General features: G+C 45.9%; 1 protein-coding gene and 1 long non-coding RNA gene across 4 annotated transcripts; one reads left to right on the forward strand and one right to left on the reverse strand.

The window, feature by feature from the left end:
- The first annotated feature begins 2410 nt into the window (after positions 1–2410).
- LOC147582172 (uncharacterized) lies at positions 2411–15224 on the forward strand. 2 transcript variants are annotated; one of them, XR_015248812.1, is made up of 4 exons: positions 2411–2593; positions 13160–13346; positions 13659–13871; positions 14843–15224. It is a non-coding gene; the product is annotated as an uncharacterized LOC147582172 (long non-coding RNA). The 2 variants fall into 2 exon arrangements; XR_015248811.1 differs by having other exon boundaries at positions 2417–2593; positions 13659–15224.
- On the reverse strand, positions 9714–17777 carry FAM110C (family with sequence similarity 110 member C). 2 transcript variants are annotated; one of them, XM_086699888.1, is made up of 2 exons: positions 16691–17777; positions 9714–12412 (listed from the first exon to the last, which is right to left on the reverse strand). In XM_086699888.1, coding segments are annotated over exons 1-2 (918 nt in total). In that variant the 5' UTR covers positions 17607–17777; the 3' UTR covers positions 9714–12410. The 2 variants fall into 2 exon arrangements, with proteins under 2 accessions (XP_086556014.1, XP_086556013.1); XM_086699887.1 differs by having other exon boundaries at positions 16609–17777.
- Between the last annotated feature and the right edge of the window lie 495 nt (positions 17778–18272).

An 18272-nucleotide genomic window follows, 5' to 3' on the forward strand; every position in this document is an offset into this window, starting at 1 on the left:
TCTTATGCTTTGGCTCTCTCCCACTCTATCCTCTTTTTTTTTTCCTTCCCCTCCCCCATGGGTTTCTGTTAAGTTTTTCAGGATCCACATAAGAATGAAAACATATGGTATCTGTCTTTCTCCAAACACACAGATTTTAAATGAACAATTGGGCATGGTTCACAGGGGCTATTTGATTGGCAGCCCTGCCAGGAGGACCTCAGCCTTGGGACTATCTATGATTTAGGCCTGGGTATATGTTCAGATGTTTCTATTTTCGCTGTCCTTTCCAACTCAATGTCTGATATCACCAAGGCTCTGGATCTGATTACTTAGAGGGCATACCCACTTTGTTCTACCTTCTCTTTACCTCAGGGACCTGGCCTCATATCACATCTGACCCAGCCCCCTACCCTGTGCATCCAGCTGGTTCTGCCCCAGGTACTCCCTGGTCCAGTGGGTAACCTTCTTACCACTGGTCCTGCAGATAAGGGAAAAGACCAAGAAAATCCCTGCACATGGCCAAGGAGCTAAAGCAGGAATCTTCAGCTGGAATTTGAGGGGGTGGTGGGGACAGGAGAATAGTGTTTACTAAAGGCTACTTCAACATGAGAAGGTACCTTCTTTCCTTAGGCCTACTATAAGTGGGCTGGTGGGAGTCATTTATAAGATCTGCCTCAAGTAAGCAAATTGGTGTAATAAAAAATGCACTAAGGTGAACATCTTGTCTCCCAGTTGTAAGTTCTTGTGCTACCACTGACTAATTCCCTGCCTTGGGAAATTTAACTCAGAGAATTTCTGTGATTTCTTTAGTCCTCCGTGTCCCCATCTGTACAATTTGGGCATTAGGCTAGAGAACCCTTCAGGTACTTCCTGGTTCTAATACTCTGATTCACAGAGATAGTGTGTGAGACAAAATTGCTTTCTGGTCATCCTGTGCCTTTGACGAAAATAAATATTTCTCCAACTCTCTGTAGCATGAATATACAACAGAACTTTTACTTCTGTTGTAACTAGCCATCTCTCATTCCAGCATAAACATTTCCATATAGTACAAATGAGTGGGAAAATGCAAATTCAAATGAGCTGAGGAAAGGAATCTGGGAGTGTCTACACATTGCTAGTCAGGTTATTACAGACGGCTGGGGAGAACATCTTGAAACCGATGGCACCAACTGGCTGGATGAAGGTGGCAGCCATGGGCTTATGTAACAGCCACTGCTTCACTCCAGAAAGGAACATGGCAGGGCCTCCATGGACATCTGTGCTTCTCCTGTGTTCTGGTTCTGTCCTGCACACCCCCCAAGGGTCCTGCTCCTCCTATTTGCCACCTTGTCTCAGACACCTTCTTCTCTCCCAGGTTACCCAGCAGTGGTGACCAGAGTGTGTCTCTCCCACCTCCCTCTTTCCAGGCACTGCCTGTCCGCCTCTGAGCACAACTTGTCCCTGGTCCTCTGTATCCTGCATTCCCAGCCACTGCAGTCTGTTTTCCTTCTTTCCAAAATAACACCAAAACTAAAATCCAGCAACACAGTAAGAGTCTTTCTAAAAATACTCCAGTGGGCACTACCTTGTCAAACGTGATACTAGCAATCCTAACTATACTAAGCATCCCCCCCACCTCAAAGATAAAAGGGAAACAAAACACCTGTTCTCTTGGCATTCTGCTAGCCTTCTGATGGCTCCTGCATCATCTTTGCTGGGTCCTTCTCCCCAGGTATGTCAGCACGACTATCCTGGAGTCCTGGGCCTGTGTCTTCTTCTCTCTCTGTCCCCTTGCTTACATCCCAACTATCCCCAGGCCTCTCTTACACAATCCAGACCCCTCCAGGTTCCTGCCAACTTGGCATTTCTTGGGTATCTTGCAGGCACATCAAACTTTCATGCTAAAACAGGGCCTTAACTCCTCATCTCCCATCCATTTTCCATCCAACAGGTAGAGTGATCTTCTGGAAATATAAATGTAATTCAATGTCATCCAATTTCTTACAATTAAAAATGGTTTCCCCACTGCACTTAAGAAAAAAATCTGTACCCCTTACTGGGTCTGAAGACTATAGTGTGTAATAAGCTGACTCTCACCTTTTTTGGGGAGTTGTGGGAATCAGAATGTACCTGCAGTGCCTCATCTGGATGTATCTGGAGTCGTGGAAGCTTGAGCACACTACGTTCTCCTACAAATGGACCTTGAGAGTATATTTGGAGGTTCTGGCAGGGGAACACAGCCACTTACATGCCCTTGACCCGAGAGCAGGGAAGGTCGTCCACTTGGACCAAGCATGCAGTTCCAGGAGGGTTGCATGTGGAGGCTGAGGGAGGAAGGGGACATTCGCCTAGCCAGTCAGATCAGCAGAATGAACCCTGGTGATCATGGGGTGACAGAAGTCGCAGCCAGATGGTCCTAACTTCCTCTCCCTACTTTTCTGCACCCATCTTCTCCCCAATCTCCCTGTCACCCCCTGTGCTCTGGTCACAGTAGACTCTTCCACGTTTCAGAGGATCAGATTCTTTCCATCACAGTATTTTCATGTATGCTGCTTCCTCTGCATGGATCTCTTTACTCAACTATTTTCCTCTCTCATTACCTTACTGGGAGAGGGGCCGTCAGCAGGAGGTATGTGGTCCAGGGAAGGTCATTTCATGACAGAAAAGACTTGGATGTGTTCCCAGCTGCCAAGACAGAGGTCAAGGTGCTGACAGTGGGTGGTAGGTGCACTGAAAACCCTGGAGGCAAGACACAGGGGGAGGCTGACCCTCAGAGATCTGGGGCAAGGAAGTATGAATGAGCCTATTCCAATGATGCAAAGGTGAGTAAGACCATTCATTCAACCCTGCAATGTCACCTTTGGAAAGGAACAGGGACCCAGTGAGTTACACATTAACCCGGAACTAGTTCTCTGCAAATGTTACCCACAGTTTCTTTTAGACAATCCCCACTTCTGTTTTCTTATGAATAGTTACAGAATTTTGTGTCTCTAGACACTAAAGATAAGTTGTTTTTGTTCAGAAATGTAAAGTTTTCATTAAGTTACTGAAAGAGTTCTAAACCATTGATTCCAAGATGGTTCTGATGAGGAGGAAAATCAGGGAGAGGCTCACGGCAATGCCCTGGGAGTGGACACAGGAGGCGTGGGTGGTAGTTACCACCTGTCACCAGGGATAACTATGGCCCCTCATCTGCAGCTGGGGGAGTGTACACAGGTGGTCTTGAAGGCCCTCCCATCCTGTCCTTTCCTCTGAGGCATTCTTTCTGCTCCTGAACATAAATCTGTGCTTTAGCCCTTTATCCCAGACATACAATAGAGACCAATCTGTGCAGGAAGAAGTCCCCTCTTAAGCATAATTAACATCTTCACTCCCTCACATCCCTGGAGAGTCTGAACCTAACCTTGAAACCAGAATACATTCAGCATAGCCATGAGGTCCAGCTAGAAGCCTGGGGGTGCACAGCTTACCAAGGTGGAGGGGGTGTTTTCCAAATAAGCCAGGGAGCCAGGTAATGGAAGATGACTTTGAAACCTTGTGACTAATTAGTAACAGTGTCTTTGAACAGTTTTTTTTTATACACAAGTGTTATAATTTACTGAAAGGCTTTTTGATCAGAAATGAAGGGATGTTGGAGTAGGGATAAACTTTCCATCTAACTATGAAGTCTTGGGTTTCAGACTGTAAGCCCTCACACAGTAACATGAATTTTATGATATTTATTTCTGAAGATTCAGGATATGAAAAATGAGTTATTATGAAGAGCTAGAAAAACAAAACAAACAAAAAAAAAACAGATAAGCACCCTAGAATTTTGTTTGCAAAGACTGTTGGATGGAATCAGAGGACAGGAAGCAATAATTTGGCAAAATTCAGAAAGTCAGTCCCTTTTTCCTGAGTCTGTCTGAAAACAGATATGACCATTTCTATACTACCTATGCCATAATCTAATGACGTTTCAAATGAGGCAATGGTGCATATGAAGACCATTATAAACATGCTCTGCAAATGTGAGGGGGTAATCTAGGCTTCAAATACCTCAGCATAGGTTTTCCTTCCACTAAGAGTGAATAAAGAGACATTTGTGTGTGTGACACATAAGCTACTGTGTGCACATATGACTCATCAAAGCAGTCAAGAGATCATGTTAAAATTGAACATGCACGTACACACCCATGCGCACACGCACACACAAACACACACACACTGTGCACTCAACATACAACAGGTTTTATGCAAAAGGATGAATTTGAAAATTTAATTGGATCTCTCACTGGACTGGATAAAGTAATTGGTGGAGAATCTCTTGAGAAAGATATAGGAGTTTTCCAGAAAGCTTTAGGGAAACCTAACAGTCAAGACACAAAACAAATCTGCCTCCATTAAGCTCTTAAATGAGCACTAGGGAGCATCTGGCAATTCAGTGAAGCTAATAGATTCTTTCTTACTCCTCCAGCCACCCCAATTCAGGTATATTGCTAAATACCAGTGTGAGGTTGGACGGGTAATTCGACTCTTGATTTCCTCTACAAAACAGAAGCAATGTTAATACTTGCCCTGACTGCTTCAAAGATGTTTGTAAAGATCAAATGAGAAACTGGATATAAGAGAACCTTGTAAACTTTAAACTTCTAAGTAAGTATGAGATAGTGTTGCTTTGCCGCTAATACCATCAATGACTTCTAGATTTTTAAGTACATGGTCATCAAGTTCTGCAATCCTTCTCCAGAATTCCTGAGTGCCACTGTGGTGCTTTGTCCAGCTCAAAACAACAACAGAAAGTGTTTGTTTCCCTTCGTGTTTCCTATTTTGAAATTCTAGCCCACTCTCACTTTACCGAACCATGGTGGGGAAGGGACTTTCTAGACAGCACTGACTCTTCTGCTGAAAGCAATGTCTATCTAGGGAATGATAAAGCTGACCAGCAAATTCCACATTCTAGAGCCATGAAAGCTGGAGGTCTCCAAAAAAGAAAAAGTATGAACTGTCACAGAAGTGACACCAGCTTGACAATATAAACTGGTTTACACGCACTTTAGACAAATTAGTGAATGACAAATATATATTGCAATCTTGGGGGGCTGATATGATTGGAATAATAGCAGCTACCATGATCGCACTGCCTATGGGCTAAATGCCGTTAAATATGCTCTCCACCATCTGATCTTCACCTTCACCTTTTCACAGACAGGATATTTATCTGTTCCAAGCCCATCATCTCTGAAGCACACTGGCTGTGACTGCATGACAACTCTGTGCCCCTAAGGCGCTTGGCTTCCATGAACTTCTATTTCAACAGGCACCCACTGTACAATATGTGCAGATACATTTTCATTAGAATGCATTCTTCCACAGAGAAGCCTCTTTAGCTCTCTGACGGGTGTCCTGACACCACGGACCACTGCAGGTTTATGATGCAGACCACATGAATACATCCGGTGGCCAGAGTTGCCTTAGGTGAGCAATCCTGAGCAATGCTAGCAGAGGGGGCAACAACTTCCTGTACCTTTAAGTCAGAGCTGTTAACTCAGGCCCAACCCAAGCCAGCAGGAATGGTGAGTCATTCTGCCTTCACCTGTCCTTGCATGGAGGGAGCATGACACTGGGCTCACTTGTACTTCTCTCTTGAAACAGAGTAACATTTGTATGACCTGGAAATATACTCAAGAGGCCGTAAGTAGATGTTTTGAATGTGCATATATTGGACTTTTACTACAGCTGAAAAAAAAAAAAAAACACCCAAAGATATACCAAACTTTCCAGTATTTCAGAGTAATTGAAAAGAGTCCTGCTTTTTACAACTGTGGTCATTTTCTATTTACCTAAAAGTCAGTGGTTAGCTTCTGAAATAATCACAGTTGTGCCAGACTTCTCTGCAGTGATCGAGAAGGTCTTGAACTTCTTATCCAGCCTCAGAATTCCCTGATATGCATGCACTTTGGATTCACAACTCTCTGAAGTGGGATTTACAAGGCAGCAAATAACCATCATACAGTTCATTCATCCAGGCCTCCATGCGGCCCCATTCAGGGCTGGTCTGAGCTCTTCTGGCACAGCTGGTTTGTTTCCCCCCTGATTTTCTCCATAATCCTCTTTTTAAAACACACGTTATCTCATATAAAAGTATCAACATAAACTAAACCATGAGAGCATTTCCTGTGTGTGAATATTTGCATGCTGCTTTGCGGTGTGAGATGTGGGGCAGCATTTTCACCCCTGAGACAACCCTACCTCACCTGAGTCATTCAGCAGATGGTAATCTTAGGACATTCAAGCAATGTGGGAGTGGCATCCTATATCAGAATCCTGCTTAGGTTTTGACCTGTTGAATCAGTCTATGCCTTTGAGAGATCATGAAATCCTTTAAACATTCTTATTGGCATTTACATCTTAGAAACAGCCTGGTGCACACACATTAGAACGAGGCAGATTTGAGTTCATATTCTCACTTCTCCAACCTATTAGTTCTTTGACCTGGGCAGGTACTAACCTTCTCCACACCTCAGCTAACTCCCATGTAAAATGACGATCCTCACAGATCATCATGAGGGTTGAGTGGAGTAACCAGAGCAAAGCACTCAGTCCCATTCCTGCTGCTGAAGATGCCTGGGAAGTGCCAGCTTCCCTCCTGATCTGAGGTGGCAAGCTTCTTCCCAGAGTCAGGTGCAGGACTAAAACCGCGCTCCATGCTTCCTATCAGAGAAACTTCTGGCCCTCTTCAGTCCTGATCATGTGATCTTCCCCACTAGGCAGGAAACACAATAAGCTGTCCTAATTTAGGGCAAGAGTGAAAACATGAAATAAAGATTTTCATGTGCTCTCACAGTAGTTTGACATCAATCTCCCCAGAGTAGGAATTAAGTAAAACAGGGTATTTGGCATCCAGATGTGGGTTAATCAAGGCTCCCTTTCTCTGGGTGTCCAAACTTCCCCACTTACTAAAGACTGAAAGTTTTCTCAGGACATGAACTCAGTTTTAACTCAGAAAGACGGGGAAACAGGGGCAGTGGGTCATCCTACCAACATTCTTCCACCTCAGGCAGGGCTCAGATGAGCCCTGGACAGATGAGGAGGGATCTACCTTCTAGGCCTAGGTGCACCAGGCAGGTAAGTGATCTTGGATCTTGAATCCCCCAGGAAGCTGGGAGGGTGGAACCAAGTGATTTCTAGTATTACTTCCAGCCTTCAATGTCTGTGCTCCTGGCCAAGTGGTCTCTGCCCATCTCAGCAGAGGTCCACACGAACCATCTTTCTTTGGTTCCCCCCACACACCTACAAGGGAAACAGTATGAGAGCCACTTGGGCACCTTGGACATGCCCCCTTTCTGAGCTGTGGATTCTGCAGTCCTGCCCTGCCACACAGTTTAGGAAGGAACACGGTCCTCAGGTGATGTGTCAGCCTGGCTCCACCCAGTGTGCTGTTTACCTCCAACAGGGCTCCAGAGACAGCTTTGGAGACCAGTCAGAAGAAACATTGCCACTTCTCCAGAACTGGCCTGTTCTGGTTCTCCATGTCTGAAAAGTGGACTTCCTCTCAAAGCCACAGGAAGGCTTGCAGTCCCTTACCAACAACCTTCTGACTGGATATAAACCAAGCCCTTAGGTCTCATTTGTTATGTGTTCTGCTTTTTATTTAGTTTAGACATCAAAGTGTTAGGCTGCCAGGGTGAAGGGCCACCAGAGATTAAAATTAACCTCTCTGGGGTTGCCTGGGTGGTTCAGTGGGTTAAGCATCTGACTTCGGCTCATGATCTCAGTTTGTGAGTTCAAGCCCCTCGTCAAGATCTGTGTTGATAGCTCAGAGCCTGGAGCCTCCTTCGAATTCTGTGTCTCTGCCCCTCCTCCTCTCATGCGCACACTCTTTCTCTCTCTCAAAAATAAAAATAAAAATAAAATAAATAAAACAAAACAAAATAAAATAAACCTCCTCAGGAGGTGAAAATATTTGTCATTTACAATTTGCATGTTTGATTCTCTGCTGCTTGATTCTTTTAATACTATTTGGACTTTGAGATTTGTTTGTGGTTCAGATGGGCTGGCCACCAAATAGAAACCAAAAACCATATTGAAGTTCATAAATTAGAGTCACAGCACCACTCACTGTATCTACTTCCTTTCTTCCCTTTCTTCCCTCCCTCCATCATCTCTCCTTCCCTTACTTCAGTGCCACCCATCTCTACCTGCCTATCATATATTTTATTGTCTATCCATCTACCTACCTATCATCTATCTATCTAAGTATCATCTACCTACCTACCTACCTACCTATCATCTATCATCATCTATCCTTCTATCCATCCTTAGGGAATATCTGATCCCCTACTAGAATGTTCAGCCCATCATGGCAGGGAGCTTGGAGACTCCCCAGTGCCTCATATAGTATTTGGCTCCTCAGTAAATGCATGTGGGTAAATTCTGCCTGTTGCTATCAGAGGGTTGTCCTTGATCACCATCAATATTGCCCAGTAGCACAGCTGTTTCAATACCACCAGGTGTACAGTAAGACGTGGGGTTAATTGGCAACATGGTGTCCTGTTTTGGCAATTGTGACTAAGAGTCCTACTTAAGCTGAAAAACGACGATACCACAGGCCACACTGAAGCCAAGATCCAGGTCTTTCCATTTCTGTTCCTATGGTTCAGACTGTTGCTAAGGAAATGAATATTCAATTTTGACCTAAAGACGAATAGTTATTAATGGTTTAATACATTCTCCCTTTCAGATAGCCTTCTAGTTTTACAACAGTTTTCAAGGAGATAACATGAAGATAACAATTAATTGTAGAATTTGGGGTATTGTAGCACAATTAATTAGGAAAGTATCATTGGGTAGGAACACATTTTCTGATGTGTCTGTATTTTCTCCCCGTCAGCTGCTCCCAGATGCTTCCATGACCAGAATTATAAGTTCCTGGTTTAGAACTCAGTTTCCTCCTTTTCAATGTTTCCACTCTGGAACATTTAAATATTATAAAAATCTATTTATTTTATTACTGAAAATACAAGCAAAGTTTAAACACCACTGTTCATCACTTCATTGCTTCTGTTTGGCTGAATTTTGAAAAAGGGTAACTGAGAGGTCAGAGCTCAAGTACACGTGCAGGAAGAAACAGACAGCTGCTCTGCACTGTTTCTAGACAGGACCTAAGAGAGCTTCCAAGGTGCCTGGGAGTTTTCAGTTGTCTTCATGGAAATGCAGAGTGGCTCATTTGTTCTCCAAAGAATGCCTGTCTTTGGATGCCAGCATGGGTATGGGCAAAAGCCACCGCAGGACTGAAAAAGCAGCCAGTCTGGCTCTTTCAGGGCAGCAATTCAGTGATCAAACTGCCCTACCTGCCTCCCTCCTACCTCTCCAGTCTAAGCAGACGATGGCAGCAAACTTGGTATTTGTAGAGGTTGCCTTCCCTAATGCGTTCACTAACGTGAAAGGTTACAAACTGTACTTTCTTTTTATCTTTGTGCCCATTTTCCAATATTGACATTAATAAAACATGAGTGAAAATATTTTAAAGCAAAAGACTGATGAAACAAAGAAAAACAACATGCTGAATATTCAGAACTGTTTATACTGCCTTCCACTTCCAGAGAGAGCCAGAGACTTCCACGCCATCTGACTTGCCTATAAGACTTCCTCATTTTTGCTGATAATCTCATATTAGGGGAAAACGGAGACACAAAAGACAGGAGTGATTACAATATGCACACTCTGGCTTCAGTGTCCTTACGCTGCACAGATTCATAAAGAGTAAGAAATGATAAAAAATACTTTATTTCTGTAATACAGAATATATAATATTGCACTCTAGCTGCAGGTAGTGTGTAGAAAAATCTCTTTAAAAACCACCATAACAATCACCTGGGCCTGATGTTTTATGGTATCACCAACTGTAACCATGGCATTGAACTTTGAACCTACTGAAAAGGGCAATGTTTAATAAAGCCTTCTTTTTATGTCAGTGTCAGTGACCAGTAGTTTAAAAACCATATATGAGGAAACTTTACAGTTACATAAGTACCTTTCAGTCAGGGGCATTGTTAATCTATACCCGTATATTAGTGAAAAGGATACTGTCAAGCTATTTTCCTTGCTTATCAATAATTATTTGTTTTCACTGTGTTTAATCATATTATTTTACATGTTATTCTTTCATGAACAAATGAAACTATTTTGCATTAGTAATTATTGTTATCCTTGTGAGAAGCAATTACAAGCTTTGCATTCAGACTGAGTTTCAAATTTGATTTTCTCAAAGTCTCCTAGCAGACCGGGGTAATTCAGGGTTAAGAAGGGACTTCTCCCCTCCCACACACTTGGAACCTGACATTAAGGTATGAACCTGAATGGAGGAGACAGACCCTCAATGGCCCCTTTTGGAGCCTGGAGACATGCTGTTCCTCTTCTCCACTCCCACCTCCGAGATCTGCTTCTGAATTAGCTCAGGGCTGAATCCTTCCCAGTACCTCCACAGAAGCATAGATGCTTCTGGAAGATCTTGGTGCTTTTAAATACAACCAATTTGTTTATGTGGGTCTGGTGAGTCTGTGCCATTCTTATCTAAGGTAAATATGATTGAGGTTTCAGTTCATCCTGACAGAAGAAAGGCACAGAACAGTTTTACTTGAAGCACTGACATGTACAATTAATGAAACATCTGCAAATAAGGGAGCTGAGCATATGTAAAGAGCCTTTTAAAAAAACCTCCTCTCATCTTTGACATTATCTTTTTAAGCCACAATCCATTCAACAGCAAAGTAGCAGGCTTTTTAGAGGAACAGTTGAGAGAAAATTCTTAAAGCATGGAACCGTTGTCTTTAAATAGTCTACAATGAGAAAGATACATCCATGGGCCAACAGAGCCTCCAAAAATGCATATGTGGGATTTATCTGAAAACATATCACTACAGTACTGAGTACTTTATAGAGTAGTGAGTACTCTGTTTACAGTCAGAAGTTGAATATTGAATGAAACAACATACACAAAAACAATACCAAGGAGAAAATGATTTAAAGCTGTACGATAAAAATTAAAACCATATGATATTAAGGAAAACTATTTGGAGACCAATAATGGTAAAAATAAATAGTAAGTAGCTCTAAGACAAACTCTCACAGTAAAAGTTACAAAATTAGAACACAATATTAAACAAGTACATGAACATATCAAAATGTATTGGTTTATAAAATGTTCTACCATTGAGAAGCCCATTTTTCTCCCCTCCATATTGTTCTCCATAACTTGTTCCTGAAGAGACAGATTTTGTTAAAACACAATAAGCTTCAAAAGAGTCAACTGGGTTACAAATTTTCTTTGGGTTGTCATCATTGATATAAAATTTATCTCCAAAGCCTCTAAATATAAAATATATGCAGCCTGGCTGTCAGGAATGGGTTAGGGTCACAGTAATTCCCTACTGACAGCATTCTGATCCTGGAGTCTGCCAGCAGCCCAGAGCCTGCCCCTGGTCTCAAACACATCCCTTGCAGAGAAGGTAAGCTGGTGCCATATCTGGGATGTGTGTGATCCATGGAGGTGGGAATTAGGCATATGGGCATGGTGTGTTCCACGTAATCCATGGCTCTCTGCTTTGGACAGTTGGGAACCAGAGCCGCGTGGAGGCATGCTCTACATGGTGCAAAGGAGGAAGGTTGCTGTGGATGTGAGGAAAGGAAGTTCTCAATTCTCCTGCCAGCCATCAAAACCAGGGGTTTTAGTGGTATCAACTCTAACTTCTCTTTTAATGGCACATCCACATGTCTGTGACCCAATAGGAGTGGCATCACTAAAATGACCTTGTAGTCCTCAACTTATTTTAAAAGTGCTTTTTGCAGATTAAGTGGCCGTGATGCTCATAAAATGGAGGTGTAAGTGTGAGTATGTGAGTGTGGGTTTGCTCTTGGTTAGCCACAGTGTTTAAGTAGAATGTACCTTCTCATGATCACAGAATTTTAATTGGTGCCAAACAGTCCAATCTGATTGAAGGCAGTAAATACTACAATATTCATGCTTGGTTTTCATACTCTTTGCCTTTTTTTCTTTTTAAAATCAATTTAGATATCATTAAAATTCATCATGGTACCTCTTTGTCAACAAGCAAGGCAAAAAGATGCCCCTGAAAATATTTCCAAGCAGTTTTCCCCTCCTCTGCTGCCCTCTGGAAGCAAGGATAGGTCTACCTCAAGCAAGAAAATATTTCCCAGAGCTTCAGCTGTGTCTTCACAGCTACAGCTCAGCTGATTTCCAAGTTCCAGGTTCCCTTCTTCTCCATAGCATTTCAAACCTTCTGAATTATGTAAGCTTCTTCAATGGGATGCTTTACTCCTGAGAAAACAGCAATCACGTGGCCACCTGGGTGCATTGGACAAATCCTGTGGCAGTGAGGATGGCCCTGGGTCCCCAGTCATCCATGACATACTTCAAGGAGCCCCCACAGTCGGGAAGCCTTGCTTCCTGAGGAGTAAGGAAAAGGCAGTGAATCAACACCAGACAGTCCAGGCAAAAGTTGTAAAGCCAAAATTATACTACAAAGTTGGGTCCCTTAGTCTTTGGTTTTGTTGTATCTTCAGTATTTTCAATTGTGAAAAGAAGTTGGTAGCCTTAGCAGAGGCAGCTATCATCTGGTTTCTGTGAGAACAAACAGTCATTCCCCTCAAGCCTTTTTATAGACTTTTCAAATTTATGTTTGCCTCCAACTAGAAAAGTTATCTTTAATGTTGGTCAGGCCAGTGCTAATCATCACAGAGGTTGACAACAAACTGAAAAGAAGGCAGGCAGTCCAAATAAATACGTGAAGACTGGGAGATTTGCCCTTTTCACACACAAAGCTCTCTGAAAGGCCCAGGGGCTGGCCTGAAGACAGAAAGGGGTGGCCTTCTAGCTACTCGAGCCACTTGTTCACCTAAAACCCAGTCTCAGATGGTGACTGGAGAGCTTCCCAGGCCAAAAAAGAAAAGAGCGGAAAGGCTGGTCCCAGCTTGCTCTACCCCTAGGGCATCTTTGCAAAGGACACACAGTTCTACCCTACCAGCTCTCAGTGGGCTTCTGCTGCTCCTCCTCACACTTCTAAGAGAAGTGTGAGAACATCTGAGCTTTTTGCCTTGAAAATGAACAATGTTTATCCCTAATTAGCCCAAAGAACAGAGTGCCATTCTTTTACAGCAATACTGACATCAGTATCTTTTATATTCTATGAGAAAGACAGAAAACCAGAGAGACCTAACTCTTGGCAGCCCTACCATTGTGCTGACTTGAAGGACAGGAAGATGACTAAACACCAGCAGATGAAAAGCAACGCTCATGAATTACACACTGGGAAACAGAATGCCCAAACTACCCATGTATAACTACCGCTCACAGATCCCCAGTGGGACTGCATGTAGATTCTGTAAGTTATTCTCCAGTTCTGATATTTTCAACTTTGAAAAGTAAGCATTTTTACTCTATTCGGTAACAAACTTGTGAACTTCTTATTTAATTTGTGATGGGATATTTTTATGTTAATTTATCTCTATTTACCAAAGGACAAAGGCTACTATATAAAATATATTTGTTTTCCTTCTCATTTAGAAAGAATACCTTTGTTCATCTCAGATTTTCTGAATTTTTCATGAAATCCTAAAATGAATCCATATGGATTCCCACACAAATATCCTGATAAACTAGAGAAAAACTATAGCTTGCATTATTGCTTCCACAGCTTCCAGAAGTCAAGAAATTAGCATCAGACAAGTAAGCCTGTGAAGACCCTTTTTGTTCAAGCTGTCAGATGACTCTCGCAGAGGGGGATAGTGGCTGCCACACTCTGTGCTTTGGGTCCTCTCTCTCTCTGCTGGCTCTCCTCTGAAGAGACCAACATCTGGAGGTGCTGAGTTGAGGGGCTGCAGTCATGCATAGAATTTGCACAGTCCCAGTGAGTTGAACAAAGCCCAGGGGACTCACTTCCTCCAGGATCACCCAAGCAGCCAGACTTTGGGTCTCCTGCAATGAAGTTTCAAAGAATGCGAACTACGGTTTTAGGGGAGCAAATTTGTGAAGCATATCTTTCAGTGCTGGTGATTGTCAGTGACATACAGAATGGCGGGCAGTCACTTGGTCACACCCATCTCCCTTCTCTGAGCAAAAGCAAACAGCTCAGAAGGAAGATGACAGTTTCCCACTTGAACCAGTAAGATTAAGGGAAAGGGAAAACCACTCCTCTCCTGCATGGAGTCACCCTGCCAGTTTCCTAAACCTTCTGTCACTTTTCATCTTGCCTCAACTACTTTTCTTTGTCATAAAAGTGAATGTTTTCACAAGCTAATCCAGCTTCTTCCATTTTTCATAGGCTTAAACCTAAAAGGGGCTTCAAAAAGTCACTTCACAGATGGATTCCTAAACTCTCTTTCAAGGTCACTGCTTTGACATTGGAGATTGGGCGTGAGGGTGCATCTGGGTTGGGAGGGATAAGAATGGAGTCTGTTGGGGTGCCTGGGGGGTTCAGTTGGTTAAGCGTCCGATTTCAGCTCAGGTCACAATCTCACGGTTCGTGGGTTCGAGCCCTGCGTCAGGCTCTGTGCTGACAGCTGGGAGCCTGGAGCCTGGTTTGAATTCTGTGTCTCCCTCTCTCTCTGCCCCTCCCCCACTTGTGCTCTATCTCTGTCTCTCAAAAATGAATAAATGTAAAAAAAATTAATTAAAAAAAACAGAATGGAGTGTGTTGATCTTTACTGTGTCAGGTTTTATTTTGTCTTGTTTTGTTTGTGCATCATCTTGTTACCTCAGCACTATTTATACCCCCAATTCTATCTACTCTTTGCGTGCTATGGCAAGCTGGAGGGAACTTATTTATACATTTACTTTTTACATACTCCAATAGATAATGGTTTTGTTTTCCTTTTCTAGGTTCCAACCATGAAACACAGATACACAGACTATTAACCATACAGAATCAAAAAAGTAGAGAGGTTGGAAATTATCTGCCTATCTGCCTTCCTTTTATGGACAACAGAAGGCTAAGGCATAGGAGTAATTCTAGGGGAAGACACCTCCCAATTCCCCCATTTAGTGCTCTGTCCACTAACCATGTCCCTCTGGAACGAACCATGCCAGTCCCTACCACTCTCCTCCTCGACATCAACGTGTTCATGGCAGCTTCGCGGGAACGTATTCACCTCAGTTCCAGAAGATAATTTGTGAAAAATACAATGTGTTGTTCTTCTATTTTTTAATTTACATTCTGTCTATATATTCAATCACATTCAATAAATTATGTGGAAAAACTTAAGTCACAATTCTTCTGAGTCCAATCTATTTCTCCTTGTTAATTTTCACGTCTGTGCTGAGGCCATGGCTACTCAGGGAAGTTATGCCCTTCTTCAGTCCATAAACATGTCTTCTAGTGGCCTCCCCACCATTCCGAAGACTGACACTGTGTCTTCACTTAGTTTATATCAAGGGCAGACAGAAAACTTCCATCTCATGATTTTTTTTAAAAAAAATCGATAGCAAGTTGTCATTGAAGGGTAAGAGAAAAAAATACAGTGCAATGTTTAAATTCTTGGTTCTTAAAGAGAACCCTGAAAAGATACCTTCTCTTCTCCCTTCACTACCCCCAAAATGCCCTCACCATATGTGCCTGGAAGGAAGAGTAGGTGTCATAAGGATGAACATTCCTTAGTTCCTCAGTGAAAAATAACTTGAGAACAACCCTGTACTACTGGTGTCCAAGGGCAAGAAATTTATCTCCCATATGATCATAAAAGCAAATAAACAAATAATCACAGCTGTGTGGATTTCAAAGACACCCAGTTATAACTGGGTCCGGTTCAACAAACTGATGTCCCTTCTTGTGAACTAAGACCCTCCTTAGAAAGTTCTCAAAACAGGGCGCCTGGGTAGCTCAGTCGGTTAAGCGTCCGACTTCGGCTCAGGTCATGATCTCATGGTTTGTGAGTTCAATCCCCGCATCCGGCTCTGTGCTGTCAGTTCAGAGCCTGGAGCCTGCTTCCGATTCTGTGTCTCCTTCTCTCTCTGCCCCTCCTCCACTTGTGCTCTCTCTATCAAAAAAGTAAATAAATGTAAAAAAAAAAAAAAAGATTAAAAAAAAAAAAAGAAAGTTCTCAAAGCAAACAAAATTTAGCCAAAGGGAGACCTTGGCAGCTAACTGAATGCCAACCTGGTAAGATCCTGTAGAGTCCTCCCTGTCTGACACGCTCCACGAAGGCCTCCAGGACCATGCACACACAGAGCCTTTCTTTCTGCTGGAGGGGAGTTGGCAGTCCCACCCTAGGGTTGCAGGTGGACCAGTAAGCTCTGATGCAACCTCGGGGTGCCTGCAGTTCAATTCCCACAGACCCTAGCGCTCTCGGGCTGTTGTCAACACAGGAAATAATCGCTCTCTGACTGAGCATTTCATAACTCTAATTTCTCCTCTTATCAGAATTACCATTCCAGGGAGTCAGAAGCAAAACACTCAAAAGAAAGGGTGCTGGGTCTGCAGGGGACCTGGGTTGGTGGCTCTTCCGCTCTTCAGCGGCAGTCCCTTGGAGGCACGAACCTCCGTGTCTCAGTATCTAGGGTCCCGTGCAGCGTTAGAGAACTGGCTCCATCCAACTCGGCCAACCCCACCAACCCTCACAGACACCCCTCCGGGCTTTACGGTTGCACACCTTGGGTCCAAGTCTCCCCAGAGCGCGAGCTGTCACGCCGGGCCCTGCAGCCCCTGGCCGGGCGTCTCCCGGGCTTTCTTACAGGTGTACAGCCACTTGATGATGCGGGCGTTCCTGTCGACGACCGACGTGGTACTGGGCACCTGCTCGGTCAGCTCCTCCTCCTGTAGCCCCTCTTCGCCGCCGCTGTGCCGGGAGAAGCCGCTGTCTGAGGTGGCGACGCTCACGCTTCGAACCTTGAGGGTGACGCGGTCCGACCCCGCCGAGAAGTTCTCCCTCCCGAGCGCCTCCACCACCTCGGGCTCCAGGCCGCAGAACTGGAAGAAGGTGTCAAATTCCGCCAAGGACGCGGAGCAGCGGGAGCTGAGGTCCGACTGCGAGCGCTGCAGCCCCCCGCGCCTGGCCCCGCGCAGCTCCGGGCCCCGGGGCGCAGCCCGGACTCTGCTGGGCGTCCCAGAGGGCGCGGGGGACGCCGGGGGCGAGGGAACGCCGGGGGCCGCGGAGGCCGCCGTGGAGCCAGGCTCGGGCTGGACAGCCCCCTCGGGCCCGGCCCTGACCTCCCCTCCCACGCGGGTCGTCTCCGGAGGCAGCGGCGTCTTGTCCCTGCCCGGCCCCTGGAAGAGCTTCCTCACCAGGCCCCCCATGGAGCTGTGGGCGCCCTGTCCCCGGACGAAGTCGCATTTCTGCCGGTAGATGACCAGCGAGTCAGGCCTCAGAGGCTTCCGCGCAATGGCCCTGCGCGCCACGGCACCGGGGACGCGGGCCGGGGGCCGAGGGTCGCCCGCAGGCCCTTCGCTCGTCCTGGTACTGCTTCCCTCGGGAGCAGGGCCCGGGCCGCCTCTGGGCGGGCCCCGTACGTACTTGGCGCGGTCGGCCGCCAGCCTCTCCACCGCGCTCTTGCGTGCGGGCACCGCCGCGTCCCGCGCCCGGGGGGCCTCGGGGACCCCGGTCCGCCTCCGCTCATTCTGGGACGCGTCCGAGGCTGGCAGGGCACGCATCCTCCGGACTGTGCTGGTGTTCGGCGCCCCGCGGACACCCCTCCGCCTGCGGCTCCCGGGCGTCTCGGGCCAACTCCTAAATCCGCGCCGGGCGGAGAATGGCGCCCAACCACCAGCCTGCCCAGGTCCAGGGTCTGAACTAACCCGAGTCCACACCTGTGGGCGAGCGGCGCCGGCCCCGCCCCGCCCCGCCCCGCCCCGCCCCGTCGGCCCCGCCCCCAGGCTCCGCTCCGCCCCGCCAGCCCCCACCTCCTCCCCACCCGGCAGCTAGGCTTGCAGCTCCGCCCCTCGCCGGGCCCCGCCCCTCACCTCGCCCCGGCCCCGCCCCTCACTTCCCTCCAGACCCCGCCCCTCACCTCCCGCCGGGCCCCGCCCCTCACTGACCTCGGGAGCCCGCCCTTCACCTCCCGCCGGCCCCGCCCCTCTCCCCCCGCTGGGTAGGCACGCCAGGTCTTCAGCAGCACCTCGCCCTGCACAGCCAATCACCGGAGGGCTGCGGGGCCGACTGCATCTGGTGGGCTGCGCACCTAGAGGAGACTGTAGGGTGCGGGAAAGTCTAGGCTGTCTCCCAGGGCGGAGGAGCCGGGGGCAACCGAGTTTGTTCAGCCCCAGATATCAGCAGCCTCCTCCCTGCCAAGGCTGCCTTAGGTCACCGCTGGCTGCTGC

This window comes from Puma concolor, chromosome A3 (genome assembly GCF_028749965.1).
Source record: "Puma concolor isolate L17-30 chromosome A3, mPumCon1.1.hap2, whole genome shotgun sequence".
Classification (NCBI taxonomy): Eukaryota; Metazoa; Chordata; class Mammalia; order Carnivora; family Felidae; genus Puma; species Puma concolor.

Bases quoted from the DNA above. Each gene is read 5' to 3' on its own strand.
- FAM110C (XM_086699887.1), bottom strand. From the start codon at position 17,606: ATGCGTGCCCTGCCAGCCTCGGACGCGTCCCAGAATGAGCGGAGGCGG.